At 54.7% G+C, this 24145-nt stretch overlaps 2 protein-coding genes across 18 annotated transcripts in view; both read right to left on the reverse strand.

Annotated features, from left to right (window-relative positions):
- The window catches only part of KIF25 (kinesin family member 25), a 43486-nt gene extending 40828 nt beyond the window's left edge, over positions 1–2658 (reverse strand). For all 3 annotated transcript variants that reach the window (XM_004769613.3, XM_004769615.3, XM_004769612.3), the window contains exon 1: positions 2570–2658. In XM_004769613.3, coding sequence (XP_004769670.1) covers positions 2570–2653 — 84 coding nt within the window. In that variant the 5' untranslated portion in view covers positions 2654–2658. The remainder of the gene's footprint in view (positions 1–2569) is intronic.
- A 2625-nt stretch (positions 2659–5283) lies between these two features.
- Positions 5284–24145, reverse strand: part of AFDN (afadin, adherens junction formation factor) — a 128464-nt gene continuing 109602 nt past the window's right edge. For 7 of the 15 annotated variants that reach the window (XM_045080011.1, XM_045080010.1, XM_045080009.1 and 4 more), the window contains 6 exons: positions 23126–24124; positions 21075–21113; positions 14547–14681; positions 11338–11629; positions 8007–8091; positions 5284–7249 (listed from right to left, as the gene is read on the reverse strand). In XM_045080011.1, coding sequence (XP_044935946.1) covers positions 7096–7249; positions 8007–8091; positions 11338–11629; positions 14547–14681; positions 21075–21113; positions 23126–24124 — 1704 coding nt within the window. In that variant the 3' untranslated portion in view covers positions 5284–7095. The remainder of the gene's footprint in view (positions 7250–8006; positions 8092–11337; positions 11630–14546; positions 14682–21074; positions 21114–23125; positions 24125–24145) is intronic. The other 8 variants (XM_045080015.1, XM_045080023.1, XM_045080018.1 and 5 more) reach the window with 2 other exon arrangements.

The following is a 24145-nucleotide window of genomic DNA, read 5'->3' on the forward strand; positions in this document are numbered from 1 at the left end:
CCACTGAGCCACCCAGGCGCCCTGCTTACAACCTATTTGTATCTCTGAATCTAACCAGGCCCCCTGTAGGCAGACAGCATGTAGTTAGATGCGGCTTCTTAGCCCGTCTGACAGCACTTGCCTTTTGACTGATGGTTTGTCCATTCACATTGAATGTCCCTGACATGGCTTTATGCACAACATTTCACTCTTGTTCTCTATGTGCCCCATGTCCTGTTTGTTCCTCATTTACTGCCCTTTTTTTTTTTTTTTTTTTTTTTTGCATTCAGTGGATATTTTCTGGGGTGAAATCTTAATTTCTTTGATGCCCTTTCCCACTAGTTTTGGAATAATTTTCTCAGTGGTTGCACGAGAAAATTTTCTAAAGTTTGGACCTGGAGTAGACGACTTCACCTTCACAGTCAGATTCCAGTGAGATACGGAAACACTTGTGTCATAGCTCTATTCTTCTGTTCCACCTGTTGTGTTAGTACCATTCCACATCATGTCCATCCATGTGCGTTACAGATGCAACAATCCAGTGTGATCATCGCTGCTTTAAATTTCAAGTTCATTAAAGAAGCTGAGACAAGAAGGGACAGCATGTATATATTTATAGGGTTTGCTCTGCTGGCTTTCTTCACCATTTCGACTCCTCTTCACTTGGGCCTGTGCATTCAAACTACCATCTGGCATCATTGCCTTAACTCAAAACTTTGCCTCCATCCACCTACTTTGTACTACTTTTGTCAAAGATAATAAATTTCTATATGTTATATTTTCAATGACACAGTTATACATATATTGTTTTACACAATTGCTTTTTAAGTCAGTGAAGGAAACAAAGAAAAATACACCTTTCCTCTGTATTTCATAATTACATGATCATCTCTACTGGCATTCTTTGTGGATTTGTGTTTCTGTGCGGGGGTGCCTGCTTTCAGCCCGAGGAACTTCCCTTAGCATCTCCTATAAGGCAGATCTGCTAGCGACAAATTTTCTCCAATTTTGTCTATTGGGGAATGCCTTTATTTTGCCTTCATTTTTATAAGACTGTCTTGCTGGATAAAAGATTTTTGGTTGACAGAATTTTCGTCTTTCAGCACTTTGAACACGTCACGCACTGCCTTGACCTCCACTGATGCTGATGAGAGTCTCCTGACAGTCATGGTGCACTGACATGACAAGTCGTTCTTCTCACTCTGCTTTTCTCTTTATTTCTAAGATGCAGGTGGATGGGGATTTCTTTGTATTTTTCCTAATTGGAGTTCATTAAGTTTCTTTCACGTGTACCAAATTTCAATAAATTTTGGGAGTTTGAGCAATTATTTCTTGGTCTACTCTCCTGGTGCTCCCCTGATGTATATGCTGATGTGCTTACAGGTTTCACACCTTTTCCAGAGGTTCTATTCATTTATCTTCTATTTTTCTCTGTTTTTAGGATTGCATAATGTCTACTAATCTAATAGTTTGCAGATTCCTTTTTTGTCTATTCAAATCTACTCTTAAGTCCTCTAGAGAACATCTTTATTTCAGTGATTTTCAACTCTAGGATTATAATTTAAAAAATAATTTCTATCTCTTTATTGATATTTTCTATCTGATGAGAAATTATCATATTTTCCTTCTCTTCTATAATGCAGTTTCCTTTAGCTCTTTGAACATATTTATAATGACTGTTTTGGCTTCTTATTAATTCCAACATCAGGCATTCTCATGGGGAGTTCCTATTATTGGTTTCCCTGCTGTGGATGAGTCTCACTTTCCTGTTTCTTCCATGTCTTATAATTTTTTGTTGAAAACAGGACATTTTAGGAAATGAAGAAACTTTAGATAGTGATGCCTTTCTCCTACCCAGTTTTTTTTTGTTGCTGTTGCTATTTGTGTGCTCTGTTGAGTGACTTAGTTTGCCTCTTCCGGGAAGTCTGCCCTGCCGCACCCTCCCAGCAGGAAGGACACAGCCACCGGCGTGCACACAGGTACTGGGAGACAGTAGTTTAAGCAGGGCTCTTCTTAGCCGCCTCTCCCCAATCTCTCTGTTACTCTGCCTTCCTTGGTACCACAACAACCCCACTAATTACTGACTGCCTTACTGTTTTCAATAATGGCCTGGGGCACACATTTCTCCACTGTCTGGTCCAGTTAAACTGGGGCAGGGATACTTTTGGAAGCCAGTCTGAGGTCTGTCCTGACCCCAGGCTCTCCGTAACCTCGAGTGAACCATGTTGCCCATTAGGAGCTGTATCCCACCCCCACCCCCCGCCTTTCTCTCGTTGAAGTCCCAAGTCCAGGACCTCAGAATGTGGCTGTATTTGGAGACAGGGCCTTTTAAGGGGTGATTAAGTTAAAATGAGGCCATTGGAGAGGTTTTCAATCCAATTTGACTGGTGTCCTTACAGGAAGAGAAGATTAAGGTAAGACTAGGACCTCACACACTACAGAAAGGGAAGATGACGGGGCCTGGGCTGCACGAGGTCTTTGAGGACCATCACCCCAACGCTCCCCAGCGGGCCACAGCCCCAAGGTTCAGAGTGGAAGGGGGCGGTCCAGAGGCCAGTGCCGCTCGGGGTGCTGCGGCGGCTGCGCTCACCTGCACCTGGCGCTGCAGCTGCCCGGCCCGCTGCTCCGAGATGCGCCCCCAGCGCCTCTGAGACGCCACGTCCTGCGCGGGCATCGCCGGGCCCAGCTCTCAGCTGAAACACTGTAACAGAATCCACCGGAATCCGCGTGGGAGGGCGTTTGCGCCCCTCCCCCACCATGGTTTCCACGCCACGGGGTCAGGGGTTGGCGGCGGAAGGAGGGGGAGGGGTCAGAGGGCCCTGTTGGGCAGGGGAGTGGCTCCATTTGAAGATCATTTCCTAAAGTGTGGCTGTTCCAAATGCCATACAAACAAGCGTCTTCGGGGGACGAGGGGCTCCACTGCTGTCCTCACGTCCGCCAGGCGACCGCGGCTTCCTTTCCCGGGGGAACGGCCCGGCGGCGAGGGGTCCTGCGTGGGCGCCGTGAGCAGCCAGCGTGCGGCGCACGCGTACTCAGTTCAGCGTCCGCGGCCACACCGCGCGCATCCGGAGGAACAGGCAGGGCGTCGTGCGGAGAAGCCACATCCTCGTCCCAGCCGCTGCTCGGGAGAGGCCGCCTGCAACCCGGCCCCCAGACAGGCCGCGGGGTTGGGGTCCGCTGCGTGGGCTCGAGGCCTCCTTGTGCACCGCGGCGGCCGGCTAGGCGGGGACCCACCTGCTGACGGGGCTCCGGGCCCCGTGGGACGCGCGCACGACCCGCACCGTGTGTGCCGTGTGCGCGCCGTGCACTCCGATGCCGGCTGCTGCTCCCGGACTGGACCGGGACCTGGGCCGGGGGCGGGGCCGCCACACTGGCCGGAGTGGCAGGGCGCTGCCGCCCGCTGGCCCCTGTGTCCCTCCCACCACTGCCTCTGCCCAAGGCACGGATCCAGACAGAAGCTGGTGTCGCAGCCGCTGGCCTGCACCTGCACACAATGGGTTGCCCGGTCCAGGCCGACGCCGGCCACAGCTGGGTTTGAAAAGGCTTCCGGCGAAAGCGAAGGCGCGCTGGCTCCTGCGCACAGATTGCGCGGACTGCACACCGCCGGGCTGGTTGCCGGACACGTGGGAAGTAGAATCTGCTGGAACCTCTTTCTGTTTGCCTCTTCTCATCCGCCGCAGCAGCAGGAGAACAAGGCCCCGTGCTATGGGGCGCCGGACCTTCGCCTTGACCGGGAGGGTGCGGGACGCCGCTCCCAGGGGTGAGGCGGTGGCTGCTCGGCTTCTGAGTCTGGTGCTGCCTGGCAGTCCATGGCGCCCCAACTCCGGCCCGGGGAGCAGCCCCTGCAGGCAGCCGCGTGAGGGCTGCGAAGGGGTCTTCGGTGGAAGGCCCTGGTCTCCGGAGCCCTTGGCTTCTGCTGTCCTGGCCCTGGGCTCCTGGTGTCTGCGGGCGGGGGCCTCTCTGCACGGGGGTCTCCTCCACTGGCGACAGCCCTCCTGCTGCAGAGGTAAGCTTCCGGGAAGGGCCCGCGCCCGGAGTTAGGGGGGTCCCCCTGGGCCGCCCGGAGCACCCTGCGCACCTGCCGTGCACGAAGGAGGGAGGAATCGGGTGTGTGTCCCCGTGGACCGCCTCCCTGCGTCTGCGGCGGGACACTTGGAACCAGCGGCCCCGTCACTGACTCGTATCTGTGGAACCAACGAATGACTGTGCCACAACTTTGAACGAAGCGGCGGGAGCAGTGCACTGAAGCCCGTCCCTCGGCGTCTCCTCTCTGGGCGACGCTGTGCTACGGGTGACCCTGGCACCGAGGCCGTACTGAGCTGCTTCCCTGACCATCCGACTGCACTGCCCCATGGGCGCCGCCTCCAGATTTCTGTGGGGGTTTGACCTCCTGCCAGGCCTGGTGGGGGATCCCGCAGAGGGGGTGGAGCTAAGCCGGGCTCTCTGCCCCTGCCCACCCCGAATCCGGCGCCCGGCACTCTGCAGTGCCTGGTTTCCGCGACGCCCACGACGGACAGCCCCCGTAGGTCTTCACCTTCGTGAGGAGCGACAGAACCCTGGTCCCAAGAGCCAGACTCCAGGTCTAGGTTGTCCTCCGGAACCTTGGAGCACCGTTCTGGGCACTCAGATCCACAACCAGTGAGCGTCGCCATTCGGTGTGTAGGCAGCAGGGCCGACCCCAAAGCCTCCCTGAGCCTCGGCAGCCCTAAGACGTCCCCACCCGCCACCCCTCCAGGAATGCTCTTCCCAAAATTCCGCGGCAGCGTCTTCCCCAGCACGCCTGCTCTGGGGCCTCGAAGGAAGGTGGGTAAGGTACGGGAGCACAGGAGGCAGCCCCCGGGAGAGGCGGGGCCAGGGCCCCTCCAGGCGGGCTGGGGCTCCCAGCTCCCTTCTCGCGGCCCCTGTGCAGTTCGTGACCCCCTGCCCCCTATGAGCCACCTCGGGTGGGTCTTTCCCGCTATCGCATCGCCAGGACACCTGGTCCACACAGCTTCCCAAGCTTGGGGTGAGCTTAGGAATCCGAGACCGTGAAGGGGCCGTGTGAGTCTGTGTGACCACAGGGACTGGGGATGTGCCAGCGGGTGGTGCCAACGGGGATGGGGAGCTGAGCTCAGGAGAGCAGGGCCAGAGTCGCCCGGGGCCTCTGTCAAGCTGTCTGCACAGTCAGGACAAACCAGAAAGAGCGTCTGACACAGACCCTCAGGGGACCTTTTGAGAATGACCACACAGGCAGAAGGGGATAGGGGGCGAGGCTGCTGATCACAGATGCGATTCTGCCTGCCAGACTGCAGCCACAGCAAACACTTAAATACATACAAAGTTTATTAAAAATAGATTGCAGATGAAGCACAGTAGAAATGGGGAGGTACAGCAGCTGTGATGGCCACAGTGACGCACAGTCCTGAAAAGCACATGTTCACATCTGACCCATCACTCGAGGGCGGCCTGGCCCACCTGCCCACAGGCCTGACGACACACGCACACACACCCCGTATGCCAGGATCTACATGTACTTGCAGGTACTTAGGTGTGTGTATTAACAGAAAAGTCACTCATCTGCGTCTTTTCATCAAACAAAGCGTGGATTTTGTCCCCGTAAGGTGGCCAGTGTTCGCGAGCGCCCCAGGCAGGGCCTGCTTTTCCTGAAGCCTCCAGAGCAGACACCCACATCCTTCATCAACACAGCGCCACCGCGTGACTCCCTTAGACAAGGGAACGGTGAGAGCCCACTTCCAGATAAGAACCCTGATTGACATAAGAATATTTACACTCACATTTCAGTGATTTATCGTGCAGCTCTCATTAAAGTGATTTCTACGGCTAGAAAGCCTCCCTCTTCTATTTCAAAGTGTGCATTTCCCTAACATACGTATCTGTAAGAGAACAATCTGGTAGAGAAGAATCATCGAGATCCTACAGCAGGGCTCGTCACGGAAGAGGTTTGCACATTACCACAAGGTAATTCAGCACTGTCCGAGCACACGGGATGAAACCAAGTGAGCTCCGTCTCCCCAGCTCAGCCACACGGTCACAGCTGGGGGGGACAACAGTGATCACCAGTGACTCACAGGAAAATTAAATAACTTTCTATTTGATGTTTAAAAAAAAAAAAAAAAAGGCTTGAACTGCCGCATGAGTCTGTCCGACATTTTCAGTCACAGACACCACATGTCCACGGGCCTTCCATCCGCACAGCCCGCGGCTGCCACTCGGCCCTCCTCTGCAGCCCCATGCTCAGGCGTCCCTAACCGCCCATCCCTCTCCGATGCTTCCGTTTCTCTCCACACCCATACGGCCCAGCTACACGTGCTCGTTTCAGGGTCCCCGGAAGAGTCGAAATCCTCTATGAACTAACTTAACTGCCATCTTCAAGATCACCAATGATGTATTAGTCTAACAATACTCTGGCATTTATAAAAATAGAATATCCTAAGCTTAAATCCTCAAAATTGTCTTCTTGGAGCATTTTTTAAAAAATCATGTATGTAGAATATCCCAGGAGGGCTGTCCCCACAGGGAAGGAGGCCGGGGCAGGGGCCTGACAGGCACCACCTCCCTTTTGGGCTATGTGGGTCTGAGCTGCCTGGGGACCACCCACGGGGGGCGGGTGAGGGGGGCTGTCCCCCAGAGGCTCTCTCCTGGAAGGGGACAGGTCACCCTCTGCGCACACGGTCTGCAGCTGCTCCCCCATAGTGCAAACAAGGTCTGGGCAGTTCTAACTGGTCCCCGCCCTGCGGCCGCAGCATCGTGAATGACACAGCACGCACATGGCCTGTCTGCAACACGCAGGGCTGGGGGGAAAGACATGTCCCCACTGTGCTCTCCTGCCCTGCACTCTCCCCGCTCCCACTCAGACTTTAAAAAAAAACAAAAAACAAAAAACTTATCTTCCTGTGAGTCAGGTAATTAAGAAATGAGACAGTGTTTACATTGTATAAATGATCATCTCTTGGTGAAAGAAAAGAACTTCTCGGAGCAGGACCGTCTCTGGGGCCCAGCCGACTCCAAAATGGTGCTTCGGTGACTCGGGCACGCCGGTGCGGCCTCCTCGCCAAGCCCGTCCTCTGGAGCCGTGCCCCCAGGACCCTGGGGTGGCCTGGGCACCTCATCGTTGGCTCATTTTGTGTTCAGTTCGTTTTCCAATTCTGTCAATTTACGAGAGGCTTTTACTTTGTTGGACACATCTTGACCTTGTGAAAAAAGACGCTGGCGCTCTTTGAATGTCAAGTTTTCAGGGGCTCCCGAGCTTCCAGGCAAGTCCGCTTCGTGGCTGCAGTGGAGGAAATGCAGACATCACTGATCAACGTGGGTCAGCTGCTACTCCCACTCAGTCGGCCACTCTACGTAAGGGACGATTAAGTACTGTTCCAGGAGGGAGACTCACTCCTTGTTAACTTTGCCATAACCCTTCCCATAAACACAATCACTGGGGCTGTCGTTAGACACGTTCTCCTGACTAAGCTGCTGACTTTCTCCAGCCATGCCCAACTCTCGAAATGCAGGTCCCTTCAATTTGAGCAGGTCGGGGATTCTTCCCAAGTGAGTTTAACTAAAGAGGTACAGCTTAAAAACACGGACTTGGAAGGAGCCCACATGCACCTGAGAAACGTCTCTCAGCAGACCTACCTTAACAGTTGCTGTAAGACCCTACACATTCCTCGGGGACTCAATGTCAGTGTTCTAAGAATGGTCTGGACTACAGGCTAGGTGAGGCACTCGGTGCAAACACGAGGCCCACTCACTGCGTGTGTCCTCAGGGCTGGACTTGGGCAGGCTTGCAGCTGTCTGGACACTGCCCCAGACTCCCCGCCCTCGCCGGTGGAAGCACACGGTAGCACACCCAGCTCCCACGCAAGTTTGCACCCGGAAGCCTCACACCCACAGCCCCGTCTGAAACACAGCTCTACGGCAACGCAGAACCAAAGAGCCTGTGGGCTCCCCGGCTCGCGAGCAATGAGAAACATCTGAGAGCATGGTGAGGTCTCTGTTTGTTCTGGCCTCCTGCAGACCAGCCCAGCCGTAAATACCTTTTAGACGGTCTCTCTCTCGGATCCCGGTAAGCATCATGGGCCCCAACAGCTGTCCCAGCCGATCCCATGTAAGAGTTGGGTCCTTTTCCATAAAAGAAAAAAATCAAAGTTAAAGTGCCTGCGCAATTTTTAAAACTTTACTCACGATCAAGATGCAGTGCCACGGAGGAGAACGCAGAAGCCGACAGAAGGCCAGGGGATCTGAAGCTCGCGGCGCTCGGTGGCCTGAGGTATGGCCGGAGCATGGCGCTCCGAGCCAGCCATGCCGTGGGGATGGGTGGGCATGGCCCAGGCCTTAGGCAGCAGCAGCCAGACGGGGCACATCAGTTAAGATGCATAACTGGCATAATTAGCAAGAATTCACAGGGAAAACCCACAGAGGGCTGACTCAAAGGGGGAGACTGTGAGACACTCCTGACATGAAGGGTTTCCTCACAGTGACTGAAGGCAGGGGCCGTGCCTCGAGCCTCTCTTTTCAGGATGGCCACGGAAGCTTTTTGCTACATACATGGCTACAGTTACCAAGACAAAACACAAAGTTTCTGAGGCACAGGAAGCCCCGTGTTTGATTAAAATGCTGCAGACACGAAGTCACCCGACGCGGGACAGCAAGCTGTGCGGAGGAGGAGCACGCAAGCCTGTGGGACACGGGCCCGCGCCCGGCCCCGCGCCCAGCCCAGCCCCTGGGGTGACAGGCAGTAGCCGGCAAGGAACACCTCCGCGTGCTCTATCCACTCCAAAGGCGTGTTCAAGATCAAAAGAGATGATGCAGATACAAAATTTAAAATGTATCCAAATAGACTACCACCACTAATGATATACTATTTAAATCACAGTGCGTACCAGTGCTGACGTATTGTTAATTTTAACATCAGCAAGAAAAAAAAATTCCACGCTAGCAGCACGTTTTATGTACAATCCCACCAAGCTGTAGCAATGTGTGCCCAAGACACCCAGCGAATGCAGATGGTGCTGGGCGTGGGACCAGACAGGCCGCAGAATTCGCGCAGTGCCTCAGCGTGGAAGTTTTCCTTCTCAGCAGCACGAAAATGACCCCCTGCCAGTTTTCTGGGCACAGGGACGCGCCGGGCGGCCCCCCGCTGGCTGGCCGCGCCTCCTCGGGGCACTGCATCTTTCCCGCTCCTTTGCGACGACCTCTGCGATGGCCGCATGCGAAAGTCTCCCCCCCTCCCCCGCAAGACTCAAAAGATGACACTGCCCCGCATGGCCACGTGGGGTCACCCACACTGGACCTCCACGGCCGTTATCAGCAGAGCGCAATTCTTTAATTTTAATTCTACATTTTCCTTGTTTTAGAAAATGTGTTGCATCTTTTGAGCTTTGTTGTAAGAATGATACTTGCTTCTTCCACTGGTAATTTTCTTCAGAATTTTCAAAATTAATCAGAATATCACATCCTTTCAGTGGACTGTGGATGAATTAATTCTGCACATTCCAAGTAACCTTCAAAAGAGCTCTAGTCAAAGAACATTTTCTAAAAACACGTTGCTACGCTAGAACGAGACACTCTTTGTTCCAACTCGCACCCAGATCCTGCTCCTCAGGCAGCCAGTGGAAGAAGCCAGTCCACCCCAGGAGCATGCGGAGCGCTCACGACAGAGAAATGAGCTGAACCCAGCGGCGCAGCCTTGCGAGGGGGGTGGCAGTGAGGGGGTCAGAATCGCGCTGACGGGGTGCACGCGGCTTCGTACTGTACGAAGGCAGTCTTCAGAGAGGCACGAGCCACCAGACACAGGATGTAACCTGCTCCGATGTGGTCTTTTCAGTGCGAAATAAAGTAAGGGTTAGTGGTCTGAGGGAAAGCCTGGTGGTCAGCAATGAAAACCTAGCCAAACATCACATCAGCAGCCTTGTCTATGCCACGACACACAACGCGGGTTTTCAGCTTGTGACGTGACGCAAGGGGACGGAGGGCATCTTGCTTCAAAAATGACTACTATCCCAAAAACGTCTTTCTAGATATCAACGACAAAAATTTTATAAGAAGATTTGATTCTGGCCGCTGAGTGACTCCGTCTCAATAGGGTATACTGAGACTTTGGGGCAGGTCAAAGCTCTGACGCTCACGGGAAGAGATCCGGGCAGAACTCGTTTGTTCTGGAAGAGCCAAGGTCACCCATGTTTTTGATTATTCAGCCTTCAGAATCCTGAGTTCTGGGCATGACACCAGGAGCATTTTAAAAGACCCTTGTGTCCGCGAAGACCACTAAATCTGACCATATTTACTGCCAGCATTCTAATTTTAAGCTAGTAAGAGGAACCTGGTATTTGGATATTTTAAACATCCCTTCCAGTGCCATCTTGGACACTGGTTAGGGTGGACGTGCCTGTGGGCAGGATCAGTCATGCTGGTCCTCAGAGACTGTATTAACTCAAGGCAACTGTGTGCCTGTCGAGGTCTGGGTATGAGGACCATGACGTGCAGGAAATGTCACGTAACAGGCGGGAACAAAGCCAGTGAGAGGGAAAAGGAGTAATTTCACGATGGTTGGGATCTATATCTCATTAAAGCAGGACCATCAGCTCAGCGTGGCACCAACGACTCCGTCGCAACTACCACAGAAAGTAGGGGTTGTGTGGTAAAACCCTGCCACGGGGCACATAAGCCAGAACAGAAAGTTCTACTCATGTTAAAGAACGGAAACTAGCCCTTGACCATGACAGTGCTGCAAGAACAGCTCCCTCTTTATCTTTAGACACCAACATGTGTTACAAAAGCATGTGTTCGACCAACTAGAAGTTATCTGAAGAGGCAGTGAACGGAGGCCAAGACCAACAGTATTTCAAGTGATCGGGGAGTAACGGAGGGCCAGCTGCTGCCGGCGGGTCCGAGGGGCAGCTCCCTACAGGTGGGGAGCTGGGGAGCTGGGGAGCTGGGGTGGGTGCTAGAAGGACTCTTAGCACAGACAGGACCACGGGAGGGCAGGGGAAGATCACCACGCTGGGGCCAGTGATCAGGTGAAATCACATTCCAGAGCGAGTGCTGACTGAGGGGCCCACAGAGCAGCGGGGGCAGAGTCCCGGTTTTAATCAAGAAGATAAAGAGGGCTTGATTTGCAGTCCCACGTTTTACCTCTGCCTTTCGAGTGGCTGGGCTGGTAGAAGCCTGGTGTTTTTGGAGGGGGCAAGGGCTGGCCTGCTCTGGGAGCAGTACTGTTGGCACGGGCCGAGGGTGGCTGGAATGAGTTGGAGAGAAAGATGCCATCGGAGGCTGGGCGCGGCGGGCAAGGGGGCTGCTGTGGCTCGGGGGTGGCGGGAAGCAGAAGGTGCCCGTGGGACCTCCTCGTGCCGGCGCGCTTATCCTGACCTGCCAGACTGCAGGGCTCCTCCTCCTCCTCCTCCTCGTGGTACGAAACGAGCCTGGCGGTGTACAGGGAGTCTGGGGAAAGGGCCGGAGCCTGGAGGGAGGAGGCGGTCCGCTGAGGCGGGGGAGGAGGGGCGGCGGCCGGAGGGGACGGCGACGGGAGCTCATAGCCCCGCGGAAGCGGAGGTCTGCACAGACCCGGCTCCTCGGGCTCCAGCAACCTGCGCTCGGCCTCGGCGTGCTGTCTGCGCCTCTCGGCTTCCAGACGGCTGTAGTACCCTTCTTCCTGTCGCCTCTGCAGGCGGAACAGACAAAAAGTACAAGAGTCAGAGTCAGGAGGGGACATCAGGGCACACGAAAGGGCGCATTTACCCTCCGTACCCCACCGCCACACTGATTGTGAGTCCAGGGGACCTTTCAACGTAACAGTCTACGACACGACCGGGCTGATCCCCTGGATACTTTCATCCTGTCACGGGACCATCTGACCTGGAACAGCCCCCATGCACGGAGCGCGGGGACTCTACGTACTCCCGGGCTCCAGCTTCCGCTTACTTAAGCGCCACTGTCCCCGTCCCTAGTCCTCTAGACCCAGAATTCTCTGCCTCTCGGCCTCTCTCCTTCTGTTCTTGCCGGAGATTAACTTACCTGTGACTGCTCGGTTTAAAGACAAAACAAAACCCCCAAATAGCCTCTCGCTGGCTTTCTAGAGCCAGCACTTGTGAGCACAGAGGCCCGCACACCAGCTTTTCCGCCGCACCCCGGGAGGTCGGGGGCGGCCCCTCCTTGACCAGAAGGACCATTAAGTCACCTGGTTTCTTTCCAGTTATTCAGAGGGAAGTTAACCCAAAGCATCAACTGTAAAAAAAAAATGACTCATTTTCTCAAGGCAACAGTCTTAACAAATATGCTTTCCACAGTTCTTAATTTATAGCTTGGATCGTAGCAGCCTCCCTGACAGACAGAAAATGAGAGAGCCAGGCGTTAACAGCGACAGCAACACGGAATTCAAATATATTTGGACACGTACTATACATTTTCTTCTGACGTACATCTGCACACACTACAGTTGACAGAGTTGAAATTATTTTCACATTAAAAAAGGCAAGAGCACGGTTCTGTTAAAGATTGACAAAAGCTGTTGAACACACGGAGGGAGTGAACGTGAGAAGGGGATCCCAGACAGAAGGCCGCCCTCAGCTGGGAGCACGCAGGGCTGCCGAACGGGGCCACCTCGCCGCACGCTCACCAGAAGAGCGCTCACGCGGGCCCCAGCGGGCTCGGGGACACACGTGCTGTCCACGCTGCTCGTGCTCCTGCCCTGCGTCCCCAGGAGCACACACGCCCCGGACGGCAGTGCCCAGCGCTTCCCCTTCTGAGGAGGGGAAACCGTGAGGACGCGTGCCAGCCCCGGGCAGGGCCCTACACCCAACTTCTCACGCGATCTTCTCACTCTGTGTGGAGACATCCTGAAGGAGAGACATCTGGTACCTCATTTCCTTCACAAAGTTAAGTGTGTGAGGGGGACTCCACTCCAGAATGGCCTGGATGACCTCTACATCAAGGGGTCAGGAATCGTAGTGTGACACGGAGAACATTTTTAGGAGGAAACCAAAATCCCCTTCAGTTACATGGAGAGCAGGTACAAGTGCATGACCCCACAATTATTCTACTGCAAGAGAATGGCACGTTTTCTGCAACAAAGCAAGCCCATCAACCGTGGACATTCTGTATAAAAAATAGGTTATTCAGCTTGTTTTTACAGTGAGCACTCAATTCTAGAAGCAGTTCCTAAGACACAAGTGTACTTGACACGATCGTGTGTTGTGAACACACAGGCTGCGAAGACCGAGCAGCCCACAAGTGTCCCCAGAGAAGATGCGAGAAGGCGTGCTGCTCCCGCGGCAGGGCTGTCCCTGCTCCCACGCACGGCGGCGGGTCTGTGTGGGTGCCTGGGCGGGCGGAGGCCACCCAGAGCCCAGGGACAGCAAGACCACATGCACCGCAACGGAGAAGTCGAGGGGCTCACGTTCTGGAAAACTGATTTCGATTCTACTTATCGTGACACCAGGTAAAGCGCCAAGGGAGACCTAACCCTGAAAGCTCAGACTCCTTCAGAAAACTGCACAGCTACTGGGACCCGGCCTTTGACGAGAATATGACGACAGACTTTAAGGAATGGTGAAGGTCTAGACGACGTAGAAGTCGCGAGTTCCCACACAGGTACGTGTGCTACCATTATTGACTCTACGTGCGTTTACGTGAGTCTCATCGCTTCTGTCAATCTTGCTTTCGCTCGTCACAGATCCGCACAGATTCTACCGCTACAAAAAGCTTCCTGAAAGTTCTGGTTCGGGGCGGGGAGGAGGGCGCTCTGCGAGTGCAGCTCACTGGACTACCAAAGGAGCGACGAACGGAAACCGAGCTCCTCTCCATCGGCAGCCGGGCGCTCCTGGCCGCCCTCCACAGAAGGGAGGCAGCGGCGGGGCAGGCTTCTCCTGGCCCGTGTCCAGGACGAGCAAGCCCTGCGGGAGGGCCCAGCCGGCACACGCAGCAGCAGGCCGCGGGCTCCCTCTCTCAGAATTGGTCAAATCAGTTGTCATGTTAAAATTCAACTTAAAAAGAGTACTTTCATAAAAAAAATCCACATACGGAAACCAAGTCGTAACTCAGGATATTTATCAGATCGTATCCTGGCTGAATTCTCCTGGAATCGTGTTTTCCATAAGCCATCTGCTCTCTCTCCCGTCAGCCCGCAGTGAGTGACGTCAGTGAATGATGTCAAGTGCGGGGCGTGAACAGACTGTTACTATGTTCCCGTCGCCTGCCACAGCTCGCGCTGCCCCTTCCTGACTCGCGCCCACGCACCCCCAGCCCCTCCCTGTAAGCAGCCGGACCCCGTCCAGGAAAGGAAGAGACCCGAGTGAGCGGGCGGGCTGCGAGGAGGCCCACTCGCTATAACCAGGCCAATGAGTTCAGAAGCAGGAGAGAGACAAGACTCACAGGGTAAGAGAGTCTGGGCACAGTTCGGAAGAGAGGTGGGTGGGCCAGGTCGGGCTCAAGTGCTGGGTCCGAGAATACAGGTGGGGGTCCAGGCCCTGTTGTGTCCTGTGCGTCTGAGGACACAGGTAAGGTCTAGCCCCTCTCCCCAGCCCATCGATGGGTTCAGGCTAATCTGGTAAAGGTCTAAGCTGCCCCTAGAGGACCATAACCTTTTCTTCAGCATCTCGCTTTGTTCTCTCCTCTTCCTGGCGGCGCCGCTCGTCCTCCTGCCTGGCGCGGTCCTCGGCTTCCCGCTTGCGCATCTCCTCCAGCTGCTGCTGGCGCCTCCGCTCCTCGTCCTGCAACTGACAACACAGCGCCTTGAACTTCCGCTCCGCGCGCCGGCCGTGTGCGGCACACGGGGCACATGCGGACACACGCAGACACACACACAGGGTTAAATACGAGATAACCAGGTTAGAATCACTGTTGAAGGACAGTAAAACACACACATCTTAGAGCTCTACAATTTCAAAATTAAGTTACCTAAGGGCGTGGTCCCCACAGTCCATTAATTTTCCCATTAAACTGTGGCTCAGAGAAGGAAACCAGCTCCTGCATTCGCACGTTAAAGGAGCACGGTTCTTGTGTCGGAATAAATGGAAGCTGAACCAGCTCCTGGAAAGCAGCAGACTTGGACAACAGGCGACACCCTCAACGGATGGAACTCTGGAAGCCCTTTATCCTCCCCTGGTGCCACCCGGCCTGTGCTCCAGAGGACTCTGGCACGCCGCCGCTGGCTTCCCTGGGGCCAGCACACAGCTCCGGCGGGACGGGAGCGTGCCAGCCAGCCCGTCTGTATCAGCCCCCTGGGCCTGGGCACCAAGCTTCCAGCAGGCTGGCCGTGCCATGTGCTCTCTTTGAACCCTATCAAGAATTCCTTCTCAGTCCGGGGATGCCCTCAAACCTTGAGTCAGAGAACCTGAACCTGAAATTCAGAAGGAACCTTACTGTACCCCACTTCTGCTCCATCTCCGCCAGAATTACCCGCTCTGTCTGGGAACCTACCGCCCAGCTCCCCGAGACAGGGCGCTCTATCTCCAGGTAACTACTGGGCAAAAAGTTCTTCTGGGGGTCTAAAATTCACCACCTGATGGTTTGCTTTCTGTTTTTTTGTCATTCGGGTTCTGCCTTCTTGAAACAACACAAAACAAATTTACTCTCTTTCCTTTGCACCAAGCAAATGCTTCAGGATATTTTCCAAAAATTTATGACGTAGCCTGTTTTGGTTTCTCCTTTATCCTTCTGGTCAGATTTCTCTAAGTACTGTGGCTTCAGGGCACCTCTGGCCAGAGCCCTTCTGTCGTTACAGTCCAGGATAAAGGCAACTTTGAACCCCTGCTTCTCAGTTTCGGTCATGTGAGACAGAGCTGGCCTGTAGCAGTGCCCACAGCCCCACGCCACCCTCAACATCAAAAGAAGTACATTTAAAATTTAAAAAGTGAAAATGTAACTGAATGGCACCCATTTAAATTGCCAAAAGCACTGCAGGAATCCCTTACATAAAACTGCTCATGGTTTATCTCAGTATTTACAGAATTACTAGTTATTGTATAAAATGTTCACAGCAGAAAATGGAAACCGGACTGAAATCGATTTTTATTTTTTTAAACAAAACCCTAACAACTTCACTCTTGCCCAGTTTCTGTGGAATGAACCCTTCATCTGGTGGGAAAGTAACAAATTAACTTGTGTCCCTAGACTTTTTCATGTCAGTAAATAACACTAAGACATCTTAAGGAAAAAAAAAAAAGACAAGTGCCTCATCAAGAAGACAAACCTAATGTCCTCTTTTAGTATAACCTAGAAGTATGCCCGGGAGGGCGGGCAGGGTGGCTTCTGCGGCAGGGGCAGGTGCTGCTGCCTGAGAAACCCAGCACCGAGGAAGGACTGTCCAACGTCCCGCTCCAGGGAGTGCAACCCCACGCCACACTCAGGGCTCACAGCCGGCAGCGTTCTGAAGACTGCTCAAGCATGTTACAGTCGTCGGTCCAAATTATGAGAAACAGTACCCAAATAAAAGTAACACAATAAAACAGCAATTGAAAATACTAAGGATTCTACAGAAGAGGAACTGATGGAGGAATGTCAAAGTGCATGAATGAAGTAAGTTTTCTGTTACCTGATGAAGCACACATTCATTCATCCTGTTATACTCTCCAGACCTAATTAAAAGCAAGTCTGAGCAAGAAAACCAGTATCCACTGGAACAGCCCACTCCTCCTTCTAAACTAAAGAGGAGTATCATTTTAAGAAATGAGAACAGTTAACATTCTCATAATTACAGGTACAGAATGTTATCTTATGAATCTGTAAACAGACACTTTCTCTTCAAAGATTTCACTCTTCTAAATCTGGATGGGGAAAGCGAGGAAAGGTCTCCTGGCTGAGGTTCGTTCCCGCCGATTTCTAAAGTGGGCAAACGAGCCAGTGCGGGGAGGACTGAGGCGGCCTCTCTCCACGGGGAGCTAAGCTGCTTCACGTCCCCTCATCTTCAAAACACAGACCGTTCTGTTCCTCATACATACGCTGCTTTACTCTACCCTCCTCCCCCCAAACCACTAAGGACAGAAGAGAATCCAATCTCTTAATTTACTCCCAACAGTAGCTCAGGACGGTGCACTGAGCTGACGTTCAGCACCAAAGGGCAGTTCACCTCGCTACAGACCTCAGGGCTGACGTCCGCGGACAGAAGGCAGACTACGCTCACCCTGCAGTCACGAGCTCACGGTTCCATAGTGACGTGTGTCAAAGCCGTCCGGCAGGAAGGTACATTCAGGGGAACGGATCGGAGCTGACAGACGGAGAATTCTCACAGAATGAACACAAGACAGCTCAGATGGAAGCTCTTCTAAACCAAGAACTAAGCTGGGATTTCCCAGTCCTCTAAGAATGAACGAGCCCTGCTCCACTGGGGCGCCGCTCCCCATTTCGCATTTTCGCGTCAATAAAAAAATACGTTTAAAACTATGTGTTTATGACTTTATACCACAAGACACTAACTTCTATCTTGAACTTACAGTAAAAGCCCCATTAGGGGAGACAAGCACATTGAGCTATCGGAATACAAAACAGGGCCAAGGTGTCCCTTACCTTTTTACATTTTCACTCAAAATGTCAGATAAAGCGGGTTGTTAAGCCCTGTTGTTAAGCGGGTTGCTCTTAAGAACTTGGGCAAGACTTTTCTGCCTGTGTTTCTACCCATTAAAAATACCTGAACATTTTTAATATCCCCTTCCCCCGTGAGGAACCCCTATGATCAGGCAACTTAATGCCTCTGGGCTTTGGCCCATGACTCCAGGGTCCGGGGCAAGCGCTCAGCTAGGAGCCCCACGCGGAGAGCGCGGAGGGCAGGCTGTCCTCCCTAGGAAAGCTGTCCCCTACCGTGCGGGCAGTCCGCCAGGAGCCAGCTCCCTGCTCTCGGCACAGCCCTGCCTCCGCCTGCTCGGTGGGAGCATGAGGACGAGCTGATCAGGAGCTGCGGGAGCTACGGCTCAGCTGCCCCAACAGTCTGGCGACAGGGACAGGATGTCACCCACAAAGAGTCCGCGTGGCTCCAAGAGCCCAAGACGCGCACCCGAGGTTCTCTTCGCACAAGAGCCGCATGGGACACAGCAGGGGAGTCTCGTGTTCTGCTCTGGAACACGGCACGGTGGTCTTACTGTGGATGTGCTCTCTGCATTCCTGGAGTAAGACAGCCCACCCTTCAGCTTCCGCTGCCCCTCCTGTGGCCAGGCGCTCCTGTGGGAAGAGGCAGGAGCAGCCCGCCTCCCCGGACAGGCAGCCCACCACTGCGTTTCCCACGAACTCCTGCTTTCAGTCCAAACCCTCCCGTGCCCAGGTTGCTCGGGCCTGCCCAGTTCCTGCCGTCCTACACGGAGACCAGCCAGGAAGGCAGCTGACCAGGGCAGACCTAGCCTGGGCCTTCGCAGGAGGAAAACAGGAGAGCTACCCAACTCCCTGAAACCATCCCTTCGCTGGCACAGGGCCAAGGCGGAGGGGTTTCCCCGTGAGTGGTCAGGTCCCGAATCAGCGGCTGAGCCATTCTAACGGTAACGAGACAAAGCCCGAGACCAGCCAACACAGAGCCTGTCACACATCATGTCCGTTTCTAGTTGAAAAATGCGTCCTAGCAAGAACTTCACGAGCAGGAAACGTTTCTGTCTAGCAGAATTTGAGATCTATATTAACTGAGAACTCCAGTTAGAATCCTGTCTCCTGGGGCATCTGGGTGGCTCAGTGCGTTAAGCCTCTGCCTTCAGCTCAGGTCATGATCTCAGGGTCCTGGGATCGAGCCCCGCATCGGGCTCCCTGCTCAGCGGGGAGCCTGCTTCCCCCACCCCGCTCTCGGCCTGCCTCTGCCTACTTGTGATCTCTGTCAAGTCAATAAATAACATCTTAAAAAAAAAAAAAGAATCCTGTCTCCTTGGCGTCTGGTGAATCTCTTCCACATGGGCCTTGCCCCTGTGCTCTACCCACATCACACGGCTGTCACGAGGGGATGATCTGGGAGAGCTGGGGTAACAGAAGCACGAGCTGCCCATCCTGTCACCAGGTAGAAGGGACCTGCTGCCCTTCGCCCGCAGCCAGGGGAAGCCACGGGGACGGCTGACACCCCCCCCCCCAAAGTGCTGTGGTGAAGGGGAGGGCAGGCGGGGCCGTGGGGAGGCACGGATGAACCACAGCACTTCATGGCCATGGGAAGACTTGGACGTGTCTCTAAGGGACAGGGGAGCCACTGCTGGGTTCTGAGGGCTCTGGAGAGCTGACACTTCTTTAAGCAGGACCCCTGCAGCTGCTGTGTTGAGGAGAGCCTGCACCGGACAAAGGCAGAAGAGGGCCTCGGCAAGAAGGCCTGTGCAGTGAGGAGACGGCAGGGGCTCGGGCCAGTGTGGGTGTCCGGGGCTCAGCTTCTGAGCAAGTGAAGAGGCGGGATTTCGCAGCCGACAGGAACAGGGCTTATGGTGACGAAGGTTCACCAGAAGGTCATTCAAGAGTCGGCTGACACGGACACGGCAGAAGCCACAGGTGAGCAGCTGGACAGGCATTTCGGGGGCAACACACTGGGGTCTGCCACGACCTGTCTGACTCCCAGCGGAGGTGAGACATGGGCAAGTGCGTACGGGTCTTTGGTCTGAGAGGGCTCGGGCCAGCAGCGCGAGTGGGGGTCTCGGACCGGGAGGCGGCCCTCGAAGAGCAGAGGGTGAGCAGAGCCAGGCCTGCCGAGCCAGGCCTGCCGAGCCGCTGAGCGCAGCCGTCCTCCCCGTCGTCCCGGACGCGCCGTATGAAGGGCACACCGTAGACCCCGCACAGGGGACACTTCTCTGTCTGTCGCTCCCGCCACTGCCCTTCTCCTCTCAGAGAGAGGACCGACACCCAGCAGCGGAGGACTCTCCACGCCCTGCCAGCTGACAGGACTCTGCAGATAAGGACACTGCTGGCCGTGCCCTTCGTATTCACTGGGGAATCAGGCTAAGAACTGCTCAGACTGAGGTAGTGCAAGTCCATATTAACACTCGACATAGTTACCTTTTAAACAAAGAAAAACTCTGAAGTGTGTCTTTAAAATACAAACCTTGGTGTAACCCTTTCTCCCTGGGCATCACTCCTCTGCACAGAGACCTCTCACCGGCCCACGGAGCGGGGACCCCTCAGCCCGTGCGCCGGTCAGCACCCGGTGTGTAAGGGACACCCTGCGCGTGCGCCTGAGCAGCCGACACCGAGAAACCGCTCTGAGTGTCCGACCGCCTGCCGCAGGTACGCCTCCCCGCACCGAAGTATGGAGGGGACACCTGTGTTTTCTGTGTCCTGTGGGAAGAGCAGGGCTAAAGCAGTGTGCCCCTCAGCCGTCAGGGAGGGCAGCTGTCTCTGCGAGAGACTTCTCTTTGAAGCAAACAGTGCCGCCACACTGCTTGAAGACAAAGGGCTCATCTGGTGCCCGGGATTTGGGACTGCTCACAGTCCCGTGTGACGCTGTCCATATTCACTTGGAAGCCGGCTGACAAAAATGACCTCAAGAGAACGTCACGGGTCTGCCAGCAGGCCGTGACTCTGGCCGACGACACAGGTGACGGTACTTGAGCATCGCCGGCACCGAAAGGCAACCAAACTTCCCCAATACGGACAGCGGACGCACGGAGCTGACAGCAGGAAGGGCTCAGCAATTCTCGGCCAACAGGACACCGCACGGCTGATAAACCAAGTGTGCCCCGGATTATCAATGACAACACGGAGGGTCTGCGGAAGGCCCGTGGGCCACCGGCAGACGGTGCTCTCCTAGAGACTTGCACCTGCATCGGCAAAACAACGTGAACAGGAGTTCGTGTGCGTTTCTAATAGTTGATTATTCCAAATCTATCACACCAAGGTAGTAAAAATGAAACATTATTTACTGCAAAATTTCTCTCATTTGCTCACGTGCTTATGACTACATGAGAACACACGGAATCGGCTTTATGACTAAAACTAAGAAAAGGTCAAAACCATAACAGACAGCACAGTCAGAAGGAGCGGAGGGAAGCCAAGAGGAACTAATCTAAACACACGGAGAGGCATGCTCTGGAGAGGACGCGGCTGCGCAGCCTGCTCCGGGACACCCCCAGGAACCGCTCCACAGAAACACAAAACCACCACCACTGAAAGGAAAAAGAAAATCGAGACAGGAAAAAAGTACCAAGGAGAAAGAAATGAGAACATACCAAATCTAGAACAGAGATTGCTGGCAGAGCAGTCTGCTGCTGCAGGTAACAGAGAAGGGAAAAAAAGAAAGACGAAGTGTGAAAACACGTTCAACCTGCCCGCCACCGCCACCGGCGTGTTTGCTGCTCCCGCGCGTTCCCGGTGCCGGAAGGACACCCCGGCAAGAACAGCAAACATACACCCCGGCTTCCCGAACTCAGAAACAGGAAAATGTCCACACATGTACTACACACTTGAGTTTCATTATTTGTTCTTCTAAGTAGAAGAAACTTTAAAAGCACAATCTCCCTGAGCTCTCTTACTTGGGAGACTAAGAGAGTAATCTTAAACAGGATTAGTGATAAATACACAGATACTTTTAACGAAATCATCGTACAAAACTTTCCAAATGTCATAGTTCATATGAACAGGCTCTGGAACAGTCAGTGTTGAGCCGTCTGGGAAGCCTGGCGGACCGTTAGTGAGAACTCGCTGTGGAGAGTGAGTGTGGAAATGCCACAGAGCAGGTGCTGACTCTTCACTAGGGGCCAGGGTGACCAAGGTGAAGGTGAATGATGTCTGCTGGTTCACCAGAGACACTGGCTTCACACGCAGCGTGGACCGCAGCCAACACGCTCTCCTGTTGGCGGGGGCGGGGTGGTGAGACCTGAGGCTGGGAGCGCACAAGGCTCCTGCGACCACCTCCCGCCACCAGCAGCACAGGAAGCAGAGGACCCTGCACCGAGCACTCAGCCACCATGTGCACAGGGGAGGCCGGGGTCCTGACCCTAGAGTGGAGACTCTGCAAAGAATTTGGACACTGTTAAGTGACCCATTAGTCACCCGTCAGTTGCTCTTTCAAATTTTTAGAATGTTTATTACTGGTGACTCAGATAAACCCATAAAATCATGTCACAGTTAAGATCTGGGCTTCTGAGACACCGCAGTGTTCCTGCTGAATTTGGGACCGAGTTCCACATACCTGCTGCTGAGAGTATGTGTGTAAGAAGACATGTGTGACAAGTTTCAGGAAAATAATCTACAGGGCAAACTCGAAAAGGGATCAGACTGGGACTTTACGTATGAACAATTATCTAAGATTAGGCTGCGTCCTGACGTGGCAAGACAGAAACGTCGGACTGAACAGGTGTCTGCTCAGACCTCGAGTGGACCGTCCCAAATCCACACTGCTGCTAGAAACCAGACCCAGAAATCGCGCTCCAGGCTGTCCTTCCCAGGACACCGGGCTGTAAACAAACCCATGGACGTGACCGGTCACTTAAGTGCTGGTCAACAGTTCTCTGGACAGGCTAACAAAGACTCTCAAATTTGGCACCTTAAGGGATCTATTGTGTTCTACTAACACGAATTTCACTTCTGTTATTTGATTCGGAAGAACAAGTTACTTTTATCGAGGGGAAACACCCTCGATAGGCCGCGAACTCTCAGTGCCTCTATCCTGCCGCTGAAGCAGAGGAGCGTGGTCTCGGAGGAACCTGCTTCCTGAGAACCAGCGCCCCGTGGAGTCACTGTCTGGTACTGCGGTTCTCAGCAGAGCTCTTTGTCACCGCCGTTCAGGGCTGATAATCGAGACCAGGGGTGAGCGCAGGACCTGCCAGCTGGCCGCCTGGGCGGCTCCGAGGAGCACAGCCCCCTTGCGGCACGGGCACCATCTCCCGCGTCTCCACTGCTGGACCGGGCTGCACCGTGAAGACAGTCTGTACGGCCCACCTGGCCTCAGACTCTCACTCTCTGGCCACTTAGGAAAGGTTTTGCCAACCCCTGATGAGGATTATTACTGGTTACTAACAAACTAGTGATTATTAACTTGTCTTCTCAACTGAAGCGTTAACGAGAAGCTACCTGAGGAGCCAAGCTCCGTGTGGACGGGGTTGACTCTTCAACGTCTGCACCTCTCACCCTGGCTCGCCCTCCGGGACGCCGGCTAGCAGCAGCGGGTGTGGCACCACACGACAGGCCGGGGCCCTGGGGGACTCCCCAGGAGCCCGGCACGGCCGCCCCCAAAAGCGCCGCCCCGGGCACGCGCGCCCACAGCACCCGTCCCCTTTACCCTCGCTCTCCGCTCAGCCTCGAGGCGCTGCATGATCAGCATGGTGTCCACGTCGTCGTCCTCCTCGTCCTCGTCCTCCTCGTCCTTCTGTTTGGACTCCTGCAGCCTCTTCTGGAACTGCCACTCCAGCATGAGCTTCCGCAGGCGGTCGCTCTCCTCCGCGCTGCGCTCGGGCCTGCTCTGCAGCTCCTGGATTTCGCGGCTCAGCATGTCCACGATGTGCATCTGCTGCTGCTTCTCCAGCTTCTCCCTGGCATCCCGCTTCCATGGGTCCGGGGACAGGCTGTCGCCCGACGACAGCTCCTCCCTGCTGACCGTGACGTACTGCAGGTCTCTGCGCTCGATCGTGCGGGGCTGCTGCTGGGGTTGCAGCTCCCGAATGACGGTCTCTTGGGGCCTCTGGAGCGTGGAGGGCTTTTCCGGCTTCACGTGGGGGACGGTCCCCGGAGAAAATGGGGCTGGGTTCAGGGACTGGGAGCGCATCTGGCCCAGCTTCCGCTCCTGCTCCCTGCGCTTCCTGTCCCGCTCCTCTTCCAGCCGGGCCTTCTCCTTCTCATACCAGCGCTGGTGCTCCTCCCGCTTCCTGCGCTCTGCAGCCGCCGCCTGAGCAGCTGCGGGTCCCGTCTGGCCGGTGGGAGGCGGAGGGAGAGGCAAGTCCACGGGGATTCCGTCCAAGTCCCCGGCATAGTGCGTGGGAGGCGGCGGGGGCGGCGGGGGCAGGTCTGTTTGGACAGGCTGGGACACGGCCACCGGCATGGGCTGCACGGTGGCTGGCGTCTTCCAGCGCCCAGGGCCGCTTTTGGTCAGAGTGGACGCGGGGGTGCCTGACTTGGATGAGTGGTCCAGATGCTCCTGGCTGGAGGTGCTGGAGCCCACGGAGGGGCTCTGATGGATCCACATGTCGCTATCGGACTTGCGGTCCAAGGCCGCCTCGATTCGACGCCGCTCTAGCTGGTAAGCTTTGTCCTCCCGAAGTTCCTCTTGGGAACGGGTAACACGCTGGGAAAAAAAAAAAGGAAA

Source organism: Mustela putorius, unplaced genomic scaffold, assembly GCF_011764305.1.
Source record: "Mustela putorius furo isolate JIRA1106 unplaced genomic scaffold, ASM1176430v1.1 tig00000450_pilon_pilon_pilon, whole genome shotgun sequence".
Classification (NCBI taxonomy): Eukaryota; Metazoa; Chordata; class Mammalia; order Carnivora; family Mustelidae; genus Mustela; species Mustela putorius.